The 21,895-nt window shown below is 39.4% G+C and overlaps 1 protein-coding gene across 11 annotated transcripts in view; it reads left to right on the top strand.

The window, feature by feature from the left end:
- LOC117208626 (papilin) overlaps nt 1-21,895 on the top strand; it is a 164,991-nt gene that overhangs the window by 137,858 nt on the left and 5,238 nt on the right. For 2 of the 11 annotated variants that reach the window (XM_033449874.1, XM_033449873.1), the window contains exons 18-39: nt 217-426; nt 715-1,626; nt 1,871-2,216; nt 2,479-2,603; nt 2,691-2,900; nt 3,285-3,683; nt 4,014-4,370; nt 4,638-4,814; nt 5,018-5,197; nt 5,929-6,108; nt 7,870-8,040; nt 8,649-8,864; nt 9,002-9,172; nt 9,992-10,405; nt 10,988-11,200; nt 11,430-11,615; nt 12,176-12,412; nt 12,857-13,179; nt 18,101-18,251; nt 18,603-19,103; nt 19,686-19,841; nt 19,931-20,044. In XM_033449874.1, the coding sequence (XP_033305765.1) occupies nt 217-426; nt 715-1,626; nt 1,871-2,216; nt 2,479-2,603; nt 2,691-2,900; nt 3,285-3,683; nt 4,014-4,370; nt 4,638-4,814; nt 5,018-5,197; nt 5,929-6,108; nt 7,870-8,040; nt 8,649-8,864; nt 9,002-9,172; nt 9,992-10,405; nt 10,988-11,200; nt 11,430-11,615; nt 12,176-12,412; nt 12,857-13,179; nt 18,101-18,251; nt 18,603-19,103; nt 19,686-19,841; nt 19,931-20,044 (5,949 nt within the window). The remainder of the gene's footprint in view (nt 1-216; nt 427-714; nt 1,627-1,870; nt 2,217-2,478; nt 2,604-2,690; nt 2,901-3,284; nt 3,684-4,013; nt 4,371-4,637; nt 4,815-5,017; nt 5,198-5,928; nt 6,109-7,869; nt 8,041-8,648; nt 8,865-9,001; nt 9,173-9,991; nt 10,406-10,987; nt 11,201-11,429; nt 11,616-12,175; nt 12,413-12,856; nt 13,180-18,100; nt 18,252-18,602; nt 19,104-19,685; nt 19,842-19,930; nt 20,045-21,895) is intronic. The other 9 variants (XM_033449876.1, XM_033449875.1, XM_033449884.1 and 6 more) reach the window with 9 other exon arrangements.

Raw genomic sequence — 21,895 nt, forward strand, 5'->3', positions numbered from 1 at the left:
TTGTAGCGTGGTAAAGAAATTGCTTAATTGAAATGTCTATCTGTATTCCGAAAAAATAATATTTGAAGACATTTCCTTTTTAACCCGATAATATAGTAAGTTCTAGTCTTTTGGCCTTAATTGGGGTATAAATTTAATGTATTGACAACAAATTGTATTGTGAAATTATCTTATTGAATAATTACATTGTTTGAAAAATATCACAAAATAATTCAGAAACAGATATGACAACTGAGTCTGGCGAAACTGAAGAAACAACAACTGGATCGAGCGACGAGACTACCGAAATGCTGGAGGGCACTGAGAGTGGACCAACCGAGGCCACGGAATCCACTGAATCGGGCCCAACCACGTCTTCGTCGGAAACCGAAAGCACGGTTACTGAGCAGACCATTTCAACAGAAATGACCCCTACCGAGGAATCTGGTAAATCGTAATTCCATTATTGTATAAACAGAAATGTTACGTTAGAAACACCATCAATTAAATATTTTGAAATACTAAATAACAACGCAATTATATTAACAATTAATTATATGTTAATGGTACAAGTGCAATTTAATTATACGATGACTTTTGATCTACATGATAAAGTACACTACAAATTCTTCACATAAAGGCTTCTACTTTTTTCTTTCTAAAAGTTTTGCCTCTCATTCTGAACTCCGAACTAACTAAGTATTGTTGCTGTTAATTATTAATTTTATATATCAGCAGTTACGTTTGAAACAACATCAGAAGTAGAAGAAACGGGTGTGACTGGAGAAACAACAGAATCAGGTGCCACCGAAGAAAGTACCGAATCAGGATCAACAGAACCAACGATGTCTACGGAATCAGGAGCTACAGAAGAAACTACAGAATCTGGTGTAATGACAGAAAGTACGCCAATAGAAATCACTGAGTCAACAGAATATGGAGCTACGACAGAGCCTGGAGCTACGACAGAATCTGGAGCTACGGCAGAATCTGCAGCTACGACAGAACCTGGAGCTACGACAGAACCTGGAGCTACGACAGAATCTGCAGCAACGGAAATCACCGAATCAACAGAATCTGGAGCTACGGAAGTCACTGAATCAACAGAATCTGGAGCCACGACAGAATCTGGAGCTACAACAGAATCCGGAGCCACAACAGAATCTGGAACCACGATAGAATCTGGAGCCACGACAGAATCTGGAACCACGATAGAATCTGGAGCTACGACAGAATCTGGAGCCACGACAGAATCTGGAGCCACGACAGAATCTGGAGCTACAACAGAGTCTGGAACCACCATAGAATCTGGAGCCACGACAGAATCTGGAGCCACGACAGAATCAACAGAATCTGGAGCAACTACCGAAATCACGGAATCTGGTCCGACAGAAACTACCGAATCTGGCATGACAACAGAATCTGGTATGACTACAGAACCTGGCAAAACAATGACAGAACAAACGACAGTTTCCGGCGAAACCACCGAATCTGGCGCCACGACCGAATCAGGAGAAACTACAGAGTCTGGTGCAACCACTGAGAGCGGTGAAACCACTGTGTCTGGCGTAACTGATACTACTGTTTCTGGATTGACACCGATCACTGAGGAAGCAAAATCGGAAGTAACTGAGAAGATAGACAGACGTAAGTACATTTAGTTCATTGATATGTTTTGTATTAATTAGTGTAAATTAAAAGATTCGATGAGATGGATTAGGTAGATAAAAGAAACTTTCATAAAATGAAAATGTATTAATAAAAGTACATACAATAAAAATTATAAAAACATTGACCAATTTTATTTTAGAATATTAATTTTATTATCTAAATAATAAACGGTTAACAAAATAACGTTAAATAATACACGAGGATGAATTTTCTCTTTCAGTATTCGGATTCTGGACGACCATTGGCCCAGAAGAAACCACGCGCAAGCATCGCGTGTGCAAAGTGCTGAGGAAGAAGACCTGTAAGGCCTCGCCCTTCGGTTGCTGTTACGATGGAATTACTAAGGCTGAAGGACCGTTTGGCCAAGGATGTCCCACGGTACAGACTTGCAACGACACTAAATACGGTTGTTGTTCGGATGGAGTGTCTGCAGCCACTGGTCCGGAGAACCAAGGTTGCCCCGAATCACACTGCGAGGAAACGTTGTTCGGTTGTTGCCCTGATGGAATTATCGCTGCTGAGGGCAACGACTTCGAAGGATGCAAGAAACCTTGCAGCGAAACAGAGTTAGCATAATATTTTAAATATCGCGATAGTTATTATGTTTTACAATATTCCAGAAAATAGGTTTTATTAATATTTTAAACACATTGATAAGAGAAACAGTAAGTAGAATCTACATAATGTTTTAAGCGCCATAAGAATAATATTTAATGTTTAATATACTGATATGAGAAATTCTGTTGCAATAATTAGTACGATATTTAATATATATTATATTTATTTAATTTTTAGATATTTGTTAATGATATTAAATAAATATTTCAGATTTGGATGTTGTCCGGATAACGAGACTCCAGCTAGCGGAAAGAATAATATCGGATGCTGCAATGTCACTGAATTTGGTTGCTGTCCTGATGGAATTAAGCCCGCTTCTGGACCAAATGAAGAAGGTACATTGTAATTTTTACTGCGTATATTTAAAAATCCTTAAATGTTATTAATCATACTGAGATGTTTGGTTAATATAATGACTACAGGTTGCGAAGAGGAAATTACTTCTGTCACACCTCTCACAGAAGAGTATGAAACAACTACAGTACAGGAAGATTGCGCAAATACCACCTACGGATGTTGTCCGAATGGTATTTCGACTGCTACTGGCACAAACTTCGCAGGATGCGGTGTTATAAATGCAGAGAACTGCACTATATCGTACTTTGGATGTTGTCCTGATGGCGTCTCACCAGGTATGTTGCATAATTATATAAAAATCTCAAAATATACATTTTCGAAAATTTCTGTAGTTCTCTAGTCAAACTTTTACAAATTCAAATGATTCTATTAGGTTTGCTCTATTATCTGTAAAAGTACTTAATTCCAATTCCCACATATTACGCCATCTTCAATATTTCTATTCCAAGATAAATTCTTCTAAAAGTTCCGTTATGTCAATTTTCTAAAACATCTAATATTGTATTCAAATAAACTAAAAAGAAAACAAGAAACAAGAATCCTACCACGCTAATTTTCTAAAAATAGGCTGGTGATATATCAGAGTAAATTAAATATAAAAAGAATTCCAGTCTTCCAATTTTCTAAGATAATTACCAGCTAATACACATCACATGTAGCCCTGGGTCCCAACAACTATGGCTGTCACATGCCCTGCGAAAACAGTACTTATGGCTGTTGCGATGACGGTAGCACTCCTGCTCATGGTCCAAACAGAGAGGGTTGTTGTCTGTCGACACCGTTCAAGTGCTGTCCAGACAACATACTTCCAGCTCGCGGTCCAGATTTCTACGGTTGTGGCTGTCAATACTCGAGATTCGGATGCTGTCCAGATAACAGCACCGCTGCTCGTGGTCCAAACAACGAGGGCTGCGGTTGCAAGTATACAGCTAATGGTTGCTGTCCTAACCGCTTCACCCCGGCCACAGGACCAAATTACGAGGGCTGTCCGTGTTATACGTATCAATTTGGTTGCTGCCCTGATGGTGTCACCATCGCTAAAGGACCTCATGGACAAGGTAATTAGGCCAAAAACTGAAATCATGTTAATTCTGATATACATATAGTAGCGTGGTAAAGGGAAGTTTAAAATTCTTATTTACTCATATCTGCCTTAACTTAATTATTACTATTAATTATTAATATTAGAATTTTCCTTGCGAAAAGATCCTTATTAATAATCAAAGCATAAAAATACATAGAAATAGAAATACAGATGTAAATGGAACCAGAAATAGACAAATCTATAATCTTTATCTTTCTTCCTTATACAAATTAATTCTAATTCACTTCATATTGTGGAGAAACATAACTTCAAAATGTACTCAGTACCGCATCGTTTCTTGCAGGCTGCGGTTGTGAGAATACAGAATTCAAGTGCTGCTCGGATGGAAGAACTCCAGCAAAGGGTCCAAACTTCGCTGGATGCACTTGTGACACCTCGAAGTATGGATGTTGTCCCGATGGGGTGGAAGAAGCTCAAGGAGAAAACTTCGAGGGCTGTCTGTCTGTTCCATCTACTCCTGGGGCAGCGTGTGCTTTGGAGAAAGATAGAGGACCATGTCGGGACTTCACCGTCAAATGGTACTTCGACACGGAGTATGGTGGTTGCTCGCGGTTCTGGTATGGAGGTTGCGAGGGCAACGAGAATCGATTCAAGACGCAAGAAGAATGTAAGCAAGTGTGTGTGCAGCCCAAAGGAAAAGGTAAAGTACATAAAACAAAAAAAAATTCAAATTCATTTAAAACGTTGAAATACAATTGGATATTTAAGAAAAATTTAAAAATGATATATTTTTAGGGAATTAGTTTTTTATTAGAAAACATATGCACCTTCTCTGTAATAATTGTGACATTATAATATTTGCGCAATATTTGCAACGTTTATGCGTACAAGTTAAATTTTTCTTATAGTTTTAAACATTGCATATTTTAATTATATCCGAGATATTAGAAGTCAAAACATTTCGCAGATTCATGTAACCTGCCAAAAATCTCTGGGCCCTGCGAGGGTTACTTCCCTACTTGGTATTACGACTCTGGAAGGAAACAGTGTGGTCAATTTGTCTATGGCGGTTGTCTCGGAAACGCGAATAAATTTAAAACGAAAGAAGAATGTGAAGAGCTTTGTGTCACTCCCGATGATTTGGGTAACTTCACCAATTCTTATTAAAATTCCTTTCTCGTTTTTACCAATGTTTGACAACATTTACGACAAATCATTATTTTAATATGATAATAAATATTTTCAATTTACAATTTCTGTAATTCCAAAAAGTAAAAGTTAAGTTTATGTTTTATATACTGCTACTTCATTGCTAATATGCTCTCTTGCATTTTGTTACTTATGAAGATCCGTGCGAACAGTCGAAAGAGCCAGGTCCCTGCGAAGGCAACTTCACTAAATGGTATTTCAACGCAGAATCGCAAGCCTGCGAGCAATTCCGCTACGGTGGATGCAAAGGAAATGATAACAACTTCGCGACGGAAATCGCATGCCACCAACAATGCTTGCAACCAGGGAGGACACGAGGTACGTTCTCCAGCACAATTCTCTTGATTCGACATTCGCACGTATCATGCTCGTTCTACTGCCTGAACCCATTTTTCATATTAGATATTCTTTCCTACCAGATTCGTTTGAAAGTGTTTCAGATTTTTATCTATTGTTTTGCTTGTAGAACGAATCGAAGAACGTATATTTCGTATGGCAACCTTTTTGACAATTGTTTTTGATTTTCATTTTTTGAGCGATCTTTTTTACAGTTGTTTTCTGACGAACGTGAAGGGAACAGAAGTACAGCTAGCAATGGGAGTGGAAAGATTTATTATTAATTTATTTAATAGTAATTTATTTAGACGAGATAATTCACGCGAGATTATTTTTTATTACATACTGTGAACAGAATTTTTTGATTGGTAGTCAATTTTCAAGCTGCGGTCAATCGGAGAAATTGAGAAGAATAATTGAAACTAAATCGCCAGATAGTTCGTTCAAATTCCACAATACAATACAACGAAATACATTCGGATATATTAAATGGATATGAACTACGATTTTCTATTGTACTACAATTCTGGCGACTTAGTATTCGTCTGAAAATATCACGCCAACAATCCGAATCTACATTTTCAACCAAACATCAAACACGATCTCAGCAAACATTCAGGCACCACATGTCACATAAAAGCACCAAATTGGCACCGACCATCGTCAAATATATCAAAGCTCTATGAGTAATCCGTAAAAATACATATTTCCAGTAAAACTGACGGACGTGTGCCGCCTGAAGAAAGATCCGGGCCCTTGTCCGGGCTCTGTGTTACGCTGGTATTATGACACCGTGCGTCAGATGTGTAGCCAATTTGTTTACGGCGGTTGTAAAGGCAATGCCAATAGATTCCTTACACGTGCTGCCTGTGAGCAGCGCTGCCCCGTAAAAGGTATCAGAAAAAGCAAAAAAGAAACAATCATAAAGAAAAAAAGAAAAAAAAGGGAAAAGAATCCAAGAAAAAGAAAGTGATCAAATAAAAAGGATAGCAGAGAAAAGAGAAAACGGGGAGATCAAAGGAACAAGCTTATCTGCTTCTTGTATAACAGTATCGCTAGCAATATTCAGAAAGAGAGTCGTTTCTCGTTCATTGATATTTGAGGAATGGTTTAATATTGGATAATTGAGAAATTACTCTCGATGTTGTCGTTGGTGATGGTTCGTTTGTCGTTGTCTCTATTTGTTGGCACAAAACACGATTAACCCTTTGACAACTAATGTTAACTCTGCTGTGATCATCGAATGTTTATTTCAGCAACGAAAAGGATTTGTATTATTTCAAGAAGATATTTAAAACGAAATTAAATCGCGGGATAACGTGTATCAATAAGAATATTTTCATTTTAACGTTAGAAAAATTCGATTGTATCGAATATGCCTAAAAGATATAACAGGGTTTTAACTAACGCTAAAATTCGCATGGGATGAAATTTCATCCATGACAGCTTCCGAGAAATAGTCGTGAAAATTATTATCTCTCGCCAGGTTTCATTCCATGTAAAGTATTTTCTTCAAAGTGACTGATGTCAAGGGGTTAACGAGAAAAGTGTTGATTGTAATTTGAATATCTTGGTTTTACAAATTTCTATTTCTTCTGCCTAACTATTGATCGTAATCGATTATATGAAGCATTGCCTTTTATCAAAGCACAGTATGCACTTAAAAGCACCCTTTCCATTTAAGTTGCACGCGATATCAAGCTGTCGTAGCGTTCTACGAGTCAATCCAATCAATGGAACTTGATTTTGTCGTATTATGTCCTCCGCAAAGCGGTTCTCGTCTCGAGATCGATCGTTCGATAGCTTTTGTCTGGCTTCGAACGAGCTCTCTCAATGGAGTAGTGCGATTTCCTTTCATTAATATTTTATGAGTGATCGCGTCGGTGATTTTTTATTGATGGTATTACAAGAAAGAAGGAAAGTCATTTAATTTGGTTAATTCGTATGACTTTAAAATTCAAATAATCGAGCTTTTCTTATTCTTTCATGAACGCACTGATTTTATTTGTCTTATTTCTTAATTGGTCGATTGTGATAAGAGAATTTAACGGAAAAATTTTAAACGGGATATTTTTTATGGTGAAATGTAGAAATAGAACTGGTAGCTGCACGAAATAATGCTTATATTTCAAAGGTCGTAAGATAGTTGCAATAACACAACAATTTACGACTTACAATAAATTATATAATTATGACCTTTATTTAATCTGTCAAAATAGTGAAACATAAAATTAAATATATAATGGTAGAAATAATTGTACACGATACTAAATATGCTTTAAGAATTATATTAAAGAATTTAAAGATTTATGCCACTTTTTAAGTAATATAATGCGTATTTTATTTTGGAGATTGCTGCATATTATGTGTATTTTGTAAATTTTAAGCGTTTAAATGTTTCGTAAAAATTGAATTTTACTTGATTAAAACTTTAATCATTAAAACGTGATTAAAATTAACTAATTTCTATCTTCAGTTTTGATTTACTAGTTTGAACTACTTATTACTTGAAGTGTACGTACATTTTTTTCATTGTTTTAATATTTTTTAGCACTCTGTATCGTGCATTAATTTAGAAAAAAAGACCGCAGATCGTTAACGACAATATACTACAATCTAATATTGCATGATATAATAATTAATGCGATTAACAGATAGTTGCTTGCTGCCACGAGCCGAAGGTAACTGTGGCGAGAAGCAATCTCGATGGTACTTTGATCAGTCGGAGAATCGGTGCATGCCATTCTATTATACCGGTTGCGGTGGGAATAAAAATAATTTCGAATCTAGGGACGCATGCGAGTCTGATTGCCCGACTAAAATTGGTAAGACTTCGTCTAATCACATTCATCTTATTTTCATCATATTTCTTAAACATACAACTATCTCTTCTCTGTTTTGTCTAAACTTTAGGTTCTTTTAAATTATAAAGTATCTTTCAACATATTCCTTTTAGTATAAATTAACAAAAAATAATCTAACGCTTACAACTTAATTAACGCTTTCCGTGTCAGTTTCGCTGTATTACCGTTATTGTTCCTTTCTTGTGTAATTGTTCTCGATGTCAACCGTACCGCATGCACGTAAATTGTTTTACGGATTACACTCGAATGTGCGTTTTTTGCAAAAACAAATATATTCTTAATATACGTCCATCGCATAAATATATTTGCAATAAATTAAGTTATATACGTTGTATGTTGCTTTATTTGTTACAAAATGTGAGGAAAGAAGTTCAATAAATCTTTAAAACGAATGAAAGGAAAACGAAAGAGATTTATTACAGAATTTTTCAAGAAATTGTTCCCGACGATTATTCGAGATTCAGGATAATATTTTAGTGATTTTCCAAGGATTTTATTGAGCTTTTTACTTCTCGGTATCATATGCTGAAACAAGGCAGATTTCTTATGCTATCTTTGTCCAAACACAGAACAAGACACCTGTCTCCTGCCCGCGCTTTTGGGAGAATGCCACAATTATACTCAACGATGGTACTACGATTCGTACGAACAACAATGTAGACAATTTTACTATGGTGGTTGCGGCGGGAACGAGAATAATTTTGTTACCGAACAAGATTGCTTTAACAGGTGCCAAACTACCACTAGCACCATCACACCATCGGAAGAGGACGGATTTAGACCAGGTAATATTTTTTGTAGCTAAAATATCGGATATTTTGTCTAATACAACCCCAATATTTGCAGATAAAATGGAACATTGGGATTACATGAATTAAACATAAAAATGCGAATTTAAAGTTTAATACGTAAAATTTTCCAGATTTCTGCTTCCTTTCGAAGTATACTGGTCAATGCTCCGAAGAACACGTCAAATGGTTCTACGACAGCGGCGATGGTGTCTGCAAGCAATTTGTGTATAGCGGCTGCCAGAGCAATGGAAATAATTTCGACAGTCACGAAGAGTGCGAATATCGATGTGGAGATGTTCAAGGTTTGTATCATTACACATTACACATATGTGACTGCGCTTTCTCTTGCGCAATTCAACCAATATTATTAACTAGTGAAACTTTGAAATAGAAAATGAAATTAGAATTAATAATGCAGTATCGTGGAAAGATTAATCAAGAAAGACCCGATGAAATACAGTGCAGATAGAAGGTGGAAGTACTCATAGGCCAGAAGGGAGGGAAAATTCCAACGGGCCAAGTGGCTCATCAATATGTTCTTTAGAAAAATAGTTACTTGGAAAGGCGTACGTGACCATCGTCGGTCATGGACGACTGCGGAACGCGTGCGTGTTGTGGGAATACGAAAACTATGATGATAAAGGGATGTCTTGGTGGAGAAAGTCAGTTAGTCTAATTGTTCGTTAGTTGAGAGTTAGTTGCGAGCGAGTTGGGGGCGAGTTGCGAGTTAGTTGCGAGAGAGTTGTTAGCCATTAGTTGTCGAGTTGTTGTGAGTTATTAGTTATGAATTATCCTTTTAGTTGTTTTAGTTATATTACATTACTACATTAAGCTCTAATTAAGTAATCATCGTTTTCTTGTTTCAATCACTGTAAATAAATTTACCATAAATATTAAATTTACCATAATCACTATAATAAATTCTCTTGCACTATAGTAACAAGTTTGACAACAAAAGACACGAAATTCTGAAAATAAACTTTACAAATTGCAAGTCGTTTAATTATAATTTGAGAAAAATGGAGAAATAATTACTTTAAATATAATACTTACTACTAATTGCTCTAATGGTTACACTATGTATCTTTCTCATACTTTTTTCTTTTTACTTCTTTCTTCAGATCCATGCACTCTACCCAAAGTCATTGGTCCCTGCAATGGTGTCGTTAAACAGCACTACTACGACCATCAATCAGATTCTTGCTACGAATTCGAATATAGCGGTTGCCAGGGTAATAAGAATCGTTTCCAGGATAAAGAATCCTGTGAAAGGAAGTGTCAGAAACATGTTCAAACAGAAACACCTGCAAATGTTACTGTCGTACCTATTGTATCAGTTGAAACTGTCTCGAAGAATCCGATTTGTTACAAGACTGTCGATCCTGGTTCTTGCAATGGTGATATCACCGCTTATTACTATGATTCACACAATCAGTTGTGTCAGGCGTTTATCTATGGCGGCTGTGAAGGAAACGCGAATAGGTTCCAGACGGAAGAACAGTGTGAACGTCTTTGCGGAAAATTCCATGGTCAAGGTATGTGTAGTGATTTTATTACTTTTATTACTATTCAGGCAGCATGGTTTGTAGGACTATAGCTCTATATACAGGATATTACAAAATTTATCGGAAAAATATCTACAGATATATGCATAGAATCGATTCTAGACATCAAGATGATGACAAAATTTTAATGGATTTATAGATATAGCTACATTTGAATCTTTCGTAATGAAACTTAATTTAACAGCAATTTATCAACGTTATTAGTTATGATATAACTATAGCCAAATTCTAAACAAGATTCGGGGTAAAATTGTATTTTTAGAGATTTTAGACATTTTAAGCGGTTTTATTATCGTTTTATAATTCTTTTTACTATTCTTAGGATATTTAGTAAGATAAAATTCAGTGATATTATATAGATATATAATGATTATATAAAACAGATTAATAAATATTGATTCTATTTAAAATATATTCATGAATTATTGTCTAATTTTTCTATTGTCTAATCAACAGATTATCATATGTATTCCAAAGAAATTGAGTAATAATTTGAAAGATTCCTCTGTTGTGCAACTTTATTAAATCTTTATTAAAAAATTCTTTTTACAGATATGTGTAATCTACCAGTGGATTCTGGCGTTTGTAGAGGCTCTTTCGCCAAATACTACTATGATTATGTCAGTCGCGTTTGTCGCGAATTTCTGTACGGCGGATGTGAAGGCAACGCGAATAGATTCAGCACGATGGCAGAGTGTGAATCGATTTGCATTCATCACGAAGAACCCGTGCCACCTGGAAACGGTACCAGCCTCTCAAGCTTGTGTAAGTACTTCCACTCGTTTGATACGCAAAATTCCACCCAAACTTACTAACAACGTAAACGATCTCCGAAATCTTTAAACGAAACGCGAAAGAAATTCGAAAGAATATTACTCGAAAAGAATTTCTCATAATTTTCTATCAATAAATCTTTGAAAAGAAATCGGGAATTTCTTTTCGAGAGAATAAAATTAGCTCGCGACAACAATAATTTTGAACAATGATGATCCAGCGATTTGCAAAGAACCGGTCGACACAGGATCTTGTGCTTCGGGTCGACATGATTATACCAAGCGATTCTATTTCGACGACGAACAACAAACATGTCGAGGGTTCATTTATACTGGATGTGGTGGAAATCGTAACAGATTCAAGACTTTCGAGTCTTGCATTAACACTTGTCTTACCAGTAAGTCGAGTAAGTCGAGGAACGGTGTTCCCCAACGATCTAAACGATATTTTTGTTACACGTTTAATATTTTGAGCTTCGAACATGGTGAACACATTTTCATTATTGTATATCACTGTACATTGTAGCCTTAATGTTTTATATCAATGTTGTTACAAATCCTTTGTTGTTACCTTTCCCTAACATCCTTTTTCTATCTGGAGGGGAAGAGCACGATAAATCACATTTTCTATTTCTCTTTTACAAAGCAATGGATTTTAATTTAACTGTTTAATTTTAATCATTTTACTTTAAAATATTCCTTCCGAGTCATAAAGCGACATTGTCTGTTTGTCTGAAAAACTCTGCTTCTTATTTTTCCACAGTTTTTATTTCTCAACCGTTTATCCTATCAGCTATTATTGTTCCTAGTTATAAGCTTCAAAATTTGTGTAATATTGCTTTCACCGCAATATGTTTTTTATTATTCTTTTATTATTACTTTTTGTATACATTTTTATATTTTTTTCTTTCTATTGTAAGAATGTTTGTATTTTTCTTTGCTGTGACTGTAATGGGTGTTTTCATAGCTACTAACGAGATCGACTCCGAAGAGAATAAAAAGGATCCTTGTGCGGAAGCTCGCGAGGAATGCAATATGATTCGTTGTCCTTACGGCAAAGAGGAGTTCGTAGATTCTCAGGATTGCGGACGATGTCGTTGCGTGGATCCTTGCAGGACACAGGTTTGTCCCGATGACACCAAATGTGCTATTACTCTGGTTGGTACCGAGGATGGCACCGAATACAGAGGAGTTTGTAGATCAGGTAACTGGAAACATTCGAACCTTCTCTTCTTTTTTAATCTTCTTTTCATTTATCGATTTCAGATCCAGTCATAACCAAATCCACTTACAAGAATCCAAATACCATATCCATCCTAACTTTGTTAATTTTTCCCTCTTCTAACGAAAGTCTGCCGATTTCGACTGACGACAAGTTACATAGTAAAGTAATTAAACATTTTTTTCCTTTTAATAAGAAACAAACCGACATTAACATCTAGAATTGGTGCTCCTCTTTTTATCTCGTAGACTAAATGAATTTCTCCTGCCATGATTTAACTTTGCAATTTACCGCTCACATTCACGATAAACCTATTAAATATATGACGAAAAATTGTTATACGAATGACGTCAACTAATAGTTTCCCAATTACTATTACTTGCATAATTTAACTGTATATAATATAATAATTTGTTTTTAATTTAGTTACGAAACCAGGCCGCTGTCCGAGCGTATCGAACAGCACAAGATGCGAACAGGAATGTCTCACAGACGCTGATTGCGCCGGAGAAATGAAATGTTGTAACAATGGCTGCGGCGCTTCCTGTCTTGAACCGGCTGTCGATGAAGTTCTATCGACTACTCCACGACCGGTAATCACTGCACGGCCGGTTGGTTCGGAACCAGCTTCGATCAAGCCACCGGAAGAACCAAACGTTAGCGCTCAGGAGGGTGGCTATGTGACATTGAAGTGTGTTGCTTTCGGGCATCCAAAACCAACCATTACGTGGAGGAAGGGCACAATGCTGGTGAGATTTTTTATAAATTATAAAATATAATCTTAGTTCTAGGAAAACACGCGTTCTGTCTTCATGTCTATAATCTTCAATTTTATCGGATCCTGAATTTATCGGAAAAACGATTGCAAATTGATGAAATTGGATAAAACTTAAAGTTAGGGATATTATTAAAGTATGAGATGTATGGTGTAATAGGTACGGAAGGTACACTCAAGTATGTTCAACCAATAACGTTTATTAAACTCTATCACTCGATAACAATGAATAACAATTAACAATTAACAACAGCGACGATTAACCGATCTCTCGAAAATACCCGACTCTTCGCCATTCGCGCTTCGCGGCTCGGGGTAGAATGTCCTTTTTTCAGATCTATCTGATTGTTCCCTTCGTTACCCCCACTAGCGTGCGTTCATTACATGTGCCACCGCAGCTGGCACGTGTATGCTCTTCCGAGAAATTCGGCGGAAGGAGCGTGAAGATATCGATGGCACATTGGGCACGTCGGCATTGCGCTTTGTATCCGCCACAGTACCCCCTTACCAGTGATAACGCTACGTAAATAAAAAACATATAAATATTACAAAGCAGTGCACGTTCGCCGGTTCCTAACGCCTATCCGAAACCTGCCTGAAGCCGATCTAGAAATCGGACTCTTCGCCCAGACCGCGTAATGTATCTATTCCGGGTATTTTCTTCGTTCGTCGTTTGGTTATTGTCGGTTATTGTCACAAACATTCGTTTGGTCTACCGGAATTAGCACGTTGCGAGTCTCAGCGGTTCTTTGCTCGAAATCTTCGGGAATGACGAACGCGGGCTTCAACCGACCTACGGAAACCATTATGTCGCGATTATTTATTTTTTACCGTATATGTCTTATCGCCTCTCTGTATAACTTTATACGGCCCATCGTACGGTGGCTGTAATGGTCCTCCAATCGCGCGTCATGGCACACGAACACGTATGGCGACGTCTCTAATTCTTTGAAAACGAAAATTTTACGCCGTAACCGGGTGTGGTCTGATCCTCTCCATACGTTCTCTCAGCCGATTCGCGTATTCCGAGTTGGCCCGTTGACTAGTTGATAAGAAGAATTCCGCCGGCAAACGTATGCCGCTGCCGTAAATCATTTCGGCCGCCGTTGCGTTTAGGTCCTTTATCGCGGCTCTCATTCCTAATAAGACGATCGACAGAATTCCGACCCAGTTGCTCGTGTCGTGGCATTTAATCGCCGCCTTTAGTTGTCTGTGTAGGCGTTCTACTATCCCGTTAGACGCTGGATGATAGGCCGTTGTACGCAGATGTTTGACGCCGAGCAACCGGCATAATTCCTCGATTCGAATTGACGTCCTTGATCGGTCGTAATTTTCAAAGGTACGCCGAAACGAGATATCCAGGTAGAAAGGAGGGCCGAAGCCACGGTTGGCGCTTCCATATCGGCGATAGGAATGGCTTCGCGAAACGCGAAAAACGATCGATACATGTTAGACAATACTGGTATCATTGCGAATATAACTTTCCAAACGTTCCAACAGGCGAGAATACGTGCCTGGTGACTTTATTGCTCTGACACGCGTCCACGTTCGGCAATCTTTATTTACGGACGGCCAGACGAAGCGCGTACTTACCAATTTTTGCGTAGCACGCATCCCCGGATGGGAAAGTCCATATAGCGATTGGAATACGATGCGCCGTAACGGTTCCGGTACGTACGGTCGCACGGTCTCGGCTGTAATATCGCAATATGTTTCTCTACCCCTTTTATATGTCGGATATCGATCGTAAACTGTCCGACGTAGTCCAGATGTCGAAACTATCTTGGCGAACACTTGTCGAGGTTCTGGTTGAACGCGTAAATTAGGGGTTTGTGATCTGTATAAATCGCGAATTCTCTACCTTCGACGGCATGTCGAAAGCGTTTAACCGCGTAGTACATCACCAGCAATTCCCGATCCTACGCGCTGTATTTTCGTTGCGCGGGGGATGGAATTTTCGTCATAAAGCCTAGTGGTTGCCAAGAATCGTTGACGCGCTGCTGAAATACCGCACCAATAGCGTAGTCGGATGCGTCAACCGCGAGGCTAACGGGCGCGCCGGGGATCGGGTGCGCTAACATTGTCGCGTCGGTCAAAACGCGTTTCGACTCGCGGAAGCTTTTTTCGGCATGCTCGGACCACTCAATAGACGCGTTGCGCTTCGTTGTGCCTTTCAATAAGTCGTTGAGTGGTCGGAAAGTATGCGCGGCTCTCGGTATGAAACATCTGTAAAAGTTAATCATACCGAGGTATCTTCGAAGATCTTTAACCAACCAGCGGCTTTATCCCTTCGGCGGTTACAGTATAACCGAGGAATTGAATTTCGCGGACGCCGAATTCGCACTTCGCGCTATTAATAACGACCCCGTAGTCGTTGAGGCGTTTAAACAGGACCCGCAAGTGTTCGCGGTGTTGCTCGTCATTCTAAGCTACGAGGAAATCGTCTATATATGCGTAGACGAAATCAAGACCTCGTATGATTTCGTCCACGAATCTCTGACATGTTTGCGCGGCGTTCCGAAGCCCAAACATCATCTTGGTCGCTTCGAACAGACCGAACGGTGTTGTTATGGCTGTTTTCTCGACATCTTCCGGTGCAATCGGAATTTGATGGTAAGTGCGAACGAGGTCGATTTTAGAAAAAATGCGCTTACCATGTAAGTCTGTGCGAAATCCTCTATGTGCGGAATGGTGCGGGCGTTCAACGGCCGGTAGTCGCCACACGGTCGAATCCCTCCGTCCTTTTTTGGAACGACGTGTAAGTCCATGCCCATGGACTTCTCGATGGCTGCATCACGCCTTGCTCACTCATGACTTCGAACTCCGTCTTAACCTGTTTATGTCGGTCAGGTGTGAGTCGGCGGGGTTTGCTGTAGACAGGCGGGCCTGGTGTGGTTTCGATGTGATGTACCACACCGTACCGAGTTTTCTCTCGTCCGAAAGCTGGTGGGCGGGTTAGATCCGGAAATTCGGCGAGGAGTCGGTGATACGTCGATTCTCCGATAATTGTCTTGATCGACGCTGTCTGAGTCATGGCCGTATCCTCTCGTCGACCGGTTCGAAGTAGAATATATAAGGCGTTTATTCCTCGCGTCCACCCGCAATTCGTAATGACTGAGGAAATCCACACCGATGATGGGTGTGTCGACGTCCGCTGTAATGAAACGCCATTTCATCGCTCGACGCAATGCCAAGTCGAGGGACACTAGGATGGTGCCGTAGGTCGCGATGCGTGACCCGTTAGCCGCGAACAATTCGTACGTATCTTCGTTCGCGGGCCCGTGTATTTTGTTGCGTGAAAATACACATACGTTGGCGCCGGTGTCCACTAGGAAGGAGATTTTTGAGCTCCTGTCCCTCACAAATATGCGACGGGATGTTAGGCCGTCGTCGCTTGCCGCGTTTACGGATGGCCGGCCTCGTTTCCCTGGTTCCATGTACATGGTGAACGGCACTTCTTCGCGCATGCTCGGAACGTCGCATGATAGTAACAAAGACCGGAGTCCTGTGACTCTTCTCTCGGGCGCGGTCCGTACCGTCTCGTGTTTGGACGTTGGTAGCGGCGCCAGTCGAGGCGCAGTGCCTCGATTTGTGCCTCTATTCTGGAGAGCTTGTCCGACGATTCTGGGGGGCGATCTCGCCGTTCGCTTCCCGCTCTTTCGGTCTCGGTAACAGCGACCTTCTGTCTTCTCAACGAATGTGTCTAGCAGATCCGGTCGGCCGCCCGCGTTAACTTTTCTACGTCCGTTTCATCCACCGCGGCCAGGGCGATGTCTAGATATTCCGGAAGTCGCTCCCTCCAGCGTGTGAGGAGGAAATCGTCCGGCATGGAGGGACTGACTAGTCTTCTCAGGTGTTGGTAGAATTGGGACGGCTTTCGGTCGCCCAATCAGACAGCAGCCTGCGTGACATCGTGCCGGCTTTATTAGCCAACTCTCGAATGATCTCGTTTTTTAACTTATCGTATTGTTCCGTCTCTGGTATCCTCTTCACGTCTTCGATATGCGACAGATACCGGTCGCCGAGGCACCTGACGAGGGTCGCGAACTTTCGCTTGTCGTCCGTAAGATCCATGTCCTCGAATTGCATCTCCAGAAGCGTAAACCACGCCGTGACTTCCGAAGGCTGCAGCGGGGGCATGTTAATTATTTGGCAGGCTCGTTGTGTGCCGTTCACGATCCCGTCGGTATTTGCCATCGCACAGCTGTTTTAATTCGCGACGTTTAGAGTCTCAGTATCACTATCACAGTCACTTCTTTAGCTTTAACTCACGTCGAGGTCACCAGTTTGAGGTGTATGGTGTAATAGGTACTGAAGGTACACCCAAGTATGTTCAACCAATAACGTTTATTAAACTCTATCACTCGATAACAATGAATAACAATTAACAATTAACAACAGTTGACGCTTGACGACGATTAACAACAGCGACGATTGACTGATCTCTCGAAAATAGCCGACTCGTTTCTCTTTACCATTCGCGCTTCGCGGCTCGGGGTAGAATGTCCTTTTTTCAGATCGAACTGATTCTTCCCTTCGTTGCCTATCGATATCCCCACTAGCGTGCGTTCATTAGATGTGCCGCCGCGGCTGGCACGTGTATGCTCTTCCGAGAAATTCGGCGGAAAGAGCGTGAAGATATCGATGGCACATTGGGCACGTCGGTGTTGCGCTTTGACGGCGTAGCGCTTTGTATCACGAAGCCGTTGGAAAGTTCCGTGATGCGTGCCGCCACAAGTATTATAAAAAAGGATTTGTATTGTTTTAAATTTTATCGGATCCTGCCTTTGTAAGAATAAAAGACTAGAAATAAATGACGTTAGATAAGGATTAGAGTATTGAAAAATTTAAATATTAGATGGAATTGTAATAATAACAAAGATTAATGACTCCAGATTGCAGCTTCAGAGAGCAGGCGTCGCATATTGCTCGATGGTTCTCTTCAAATCATTAATTTAGACCGATACGACGGAGGAACTTATGTCTGCACAGCTGACAATGGTTTAGGACCACCGGTAAGAGTGGAATACCAATTGGTGGTCACAGGTACGTACTATACGTTAAGTACTATAAAGACTGTCTTGACGTCTTGTAATGATGAATGTATCGTGCATCGTAGACTTAATGATTGATCTCTTTACTTGATCTTTTAGTAGCTGATCTAACCAATTTTATGTAGAAATGTTCTGCCATGTGTTTACTAGTAATAGCACGTTTTAACTATTCACTTAAAAAGAATTGCAATTAATTAGAACAAGAAGAAAATGGAAACACAAATATATCCATAAACCGCGGCAGAGTTAGCTTTACTTTTAAACTACCTTTCTTTGCAATAATTGGTGATGGTATTCAACGTTCTTCTCTTCTGCATGCTGTTTTCTCTTACACACTATACAGAGCCGAGAGAACTGGCTGCGGCTATCATTGGAGAGCCTAACGCTAGCGTGACGGTAACCATGAACTCCCCCATATCTCTGCACTGCTACGCGTGGGGTTGGCCTAGACCTTTTGTCACTTGGTGGCAAGGCGATCGCATGTTACCGCTGTCTTCGGAAATTTACGAACAGGATTCCGACTACACGCTTTTGATCCGAACCGTCACGCTGCCCACGTTGGGCGTTTACACATGTCAAGCGTTTAACGCGATTGGCAGGGCTGCCTCTTGGTCGGTAATATTACAAGCTGTCGGTCCAGTGTACAACATCAATCCCGAATACGAACAATATCTCAAGTATCTGGTCGATCCTCCTAAAAAAGATGAGAATATTCTGTATCCCTATAGACCTAACAGAACTCAAACTACTGACTATGGATTTGTGTACACGACCAGACAAACACATATTTCTACGGTCAATCCTATTGGATATACTACTTTGGACTTTGCTTCAAGGTTCAGAGGTGAGAGGGTACTCTACTGTAGTCTTTTCCCGTTTTCCCATTGCACCGTACTGAAAGATATTGTCAAAATATTAAATATATTATCAATTAGGATTTTGATGTTTTCCAAATTCATATCATAGAATTATTTATAATAATAAAATGAAATGGAAGAAAGGTGTTGTTTAATACTAGAATTTTTTAATTCGTTATTCCTGCAATTAGTAAAAATTTGTGAATCCTATAGATAAAATTAATGCTGACTTTTATTGAAATAATGTTAAACAGAAGTGACACGCATATCTTTCGAGAGCACAGTGCAATTTGGTTTTTCTCTCTTCTTTTGTAACGACTGCGAATGCTTCGGTTTCATTATATGTTATATTGACCATGCTTAATTTGCTTGCATGCATGTTCTTACTAGTAATGATTATGTTCAATTTATGTACAATGTTTATGTTAATAATAAACGTCGATAAAAAGAGGTAAGCACACGATCTATAATATACTCAAATTACTTTCTGTATTTTTTCTTTCTTTCTTTTTTTCTCTTGACAATTTCATTTACAAATATTTCTTAATGTGAAATCAATTATTTCGCAGTGCCTGTCACGGCCAACATATCGATAGGACAAAACCAATTCCCAGAAGGTAGTGACGTTACTATCGCTTGTAACGTCGATGGATATCCGATTCCTCGAGTATTGTGGTACAAAGATAACGAGCTGATTCACCAAAACAATCGAATTCAAATTACTGGTAGGTACTTCTATTTATCTAGCATTATTGAATAATTCATTTTTTCAGCAGAGAAATTGTTCAAAAAATGTGTGAAATTTTATTTCCAGATTTGAACAGACTTGTGATCAGCGACGCAAATCGAGAAGACTCTGGTCAATACCGTTGCGAAGCGAACAACGATTATTCGTCTGCTTTTGCGATGGTGGATATACAAGTTGCTGGTAAACTTTTGTGTTTTCTATATACTGTACAGACGAAAGTATCCGAAAGCTGAAATCAAAATTAATTTTTACTGACCAGTATATTTTTTAAAATAATATTTTATTTACCATTATTTTATTTACGTAAATTTTGAAACAACTATAACTTCTAGAAACAGAAATTTTTGAATTTCAAGTATTCAACTTGTCAATAATAATATATATATGTCGGAGATGAAAGAACACCGGAGCCTTTGGAATTTTGGATAATCCCTTAACACCGTAATCTAGATTCTATCATAGGCGTAATTAAACAATTGTCGTCATTCGATCCGATTGTATTTGTTCGAGATTTGTGATAATGAGCTTGGGTTCGAGGCGACAGCCAGTCGCCGAACGTAGCCGCGGTCACGGGATGAATGCTTTGTCTAACAAAAGTATGGAGTAATTCTATAGCTCTCCTTAAAAGAAATATTTGTGGCGGCACGCGACAGTAAACATCCCAACGGTTTCTGTCCCGTGGCTCGCCACACGCAGACCCTATTCTTCGAGTAAGATGATTGCCAGATGTCGATGCGTCACGGCAGTACATGTTCAGCTAGCCCGAGGGCCCGTTATAAATCTTAGGATTTAGTTGACTAAAGTTCTTCAAACAGACAAACAGTCTTTGTCCCAACTACGGGAAGATAGGGGAGACCTATTTTTTTCAACGAACGGCGTCTCCCACTAGCAACGCCAATTTTCCTTATTTTCTGAACGAAGGCTATCCTCGACGAATTCGATGATCTTGTCACGTAATTTTTAGGGTTGGTTGGTGAAAATAAAATATAGTTCAGTCGTAACACAACAATTAACTTTGTTTTAATCAACCTTTATTGTGAATTCACCAATCACAATGTAACACGCACTGAATTAGCATAAATCACAATTCACTCCAACCACGTTATGTAAGACTTAGTTACAACAATACATTAAGTACGCGACTTATAAGGGTAGAGACCGATATAGATATGTTGACTATTCTAAGGATACAGAATAAGTGAAGTTTTACTGACGATACTGTGTCTGAGGAAAGCTAGGGGTGGGTGTGTCTAAGGACACGGGACTATCGGATTTGTTGATGACAATTTTGGTTAAGGAAGTGAGGGCAGTAGACACCGTTTCCGATTGGATAATAAGACGGTTGGTGGACCAGGAAAGGTTTTAGCCGCCCTCGCGAGAAAGTTGCCAACGGAACATACCAGATGTGGAGAAAACTAACTTTCTAAGCTAACACGTGGTAGACAATAAACATAAAGGGAAATCTAAGACAGGAAATACTCGCTTGGTCCGAAGGACCTTAACTATGAAAATGCCAAGGCCCCTGGTGGGCACTTAAGACTATTGAGGGTGCGCGCCAAGGATATGCAGACATCTGGGTGCCATCCTGTCCGTGGTGTGTGGCCTGGTCTCTGATGTGAATTGACGTTACAATCTCGTGTCCCTAGACACACCCCATTATAGTTTTCCTCTGTGGCATCATCGGGACGGAAATTCATTCTCTCTCGCGATCTCATCAACTACAGAGTAACGTCTTTACGTTTGTGATTATTTCACGTTTTATCAATAAAGATTCAGACTTAGATTTTGTGAGAACGTTCATCTATCATCCCGTTGACCGCGGATTCGTTATTGAACCTAGGATCATTGTCATTAGTTTCTCGAATATCTAATTACCACGGTTACTTGTCCAATTCTATAATAATCGTATTTGCACTAGTCAATGTCTTCTCTATTGCATAACGACAATGTGTAATCCAAATGAAGATGCGTTTCACGCCCCTAACCCTAATTCTAATGTAAACCCGACATATACATATAATTAGACAGATA

This window comes from Bombus bifarius, unplaced genomic scaffold (assembly GCF_011952205.1).
Source record: "Bombus bifarius isolate JDL3187 unplaced genomic scaffold, Bbif_JDL3187 scf7180000008148, whole genome shotgun sequence".
Lineage (NCBI taxonomy): Eukaryota > Metazoa > Arthropoda > Insecta > Hymenoptera > Apidae > Bombus > Bombus bifarius.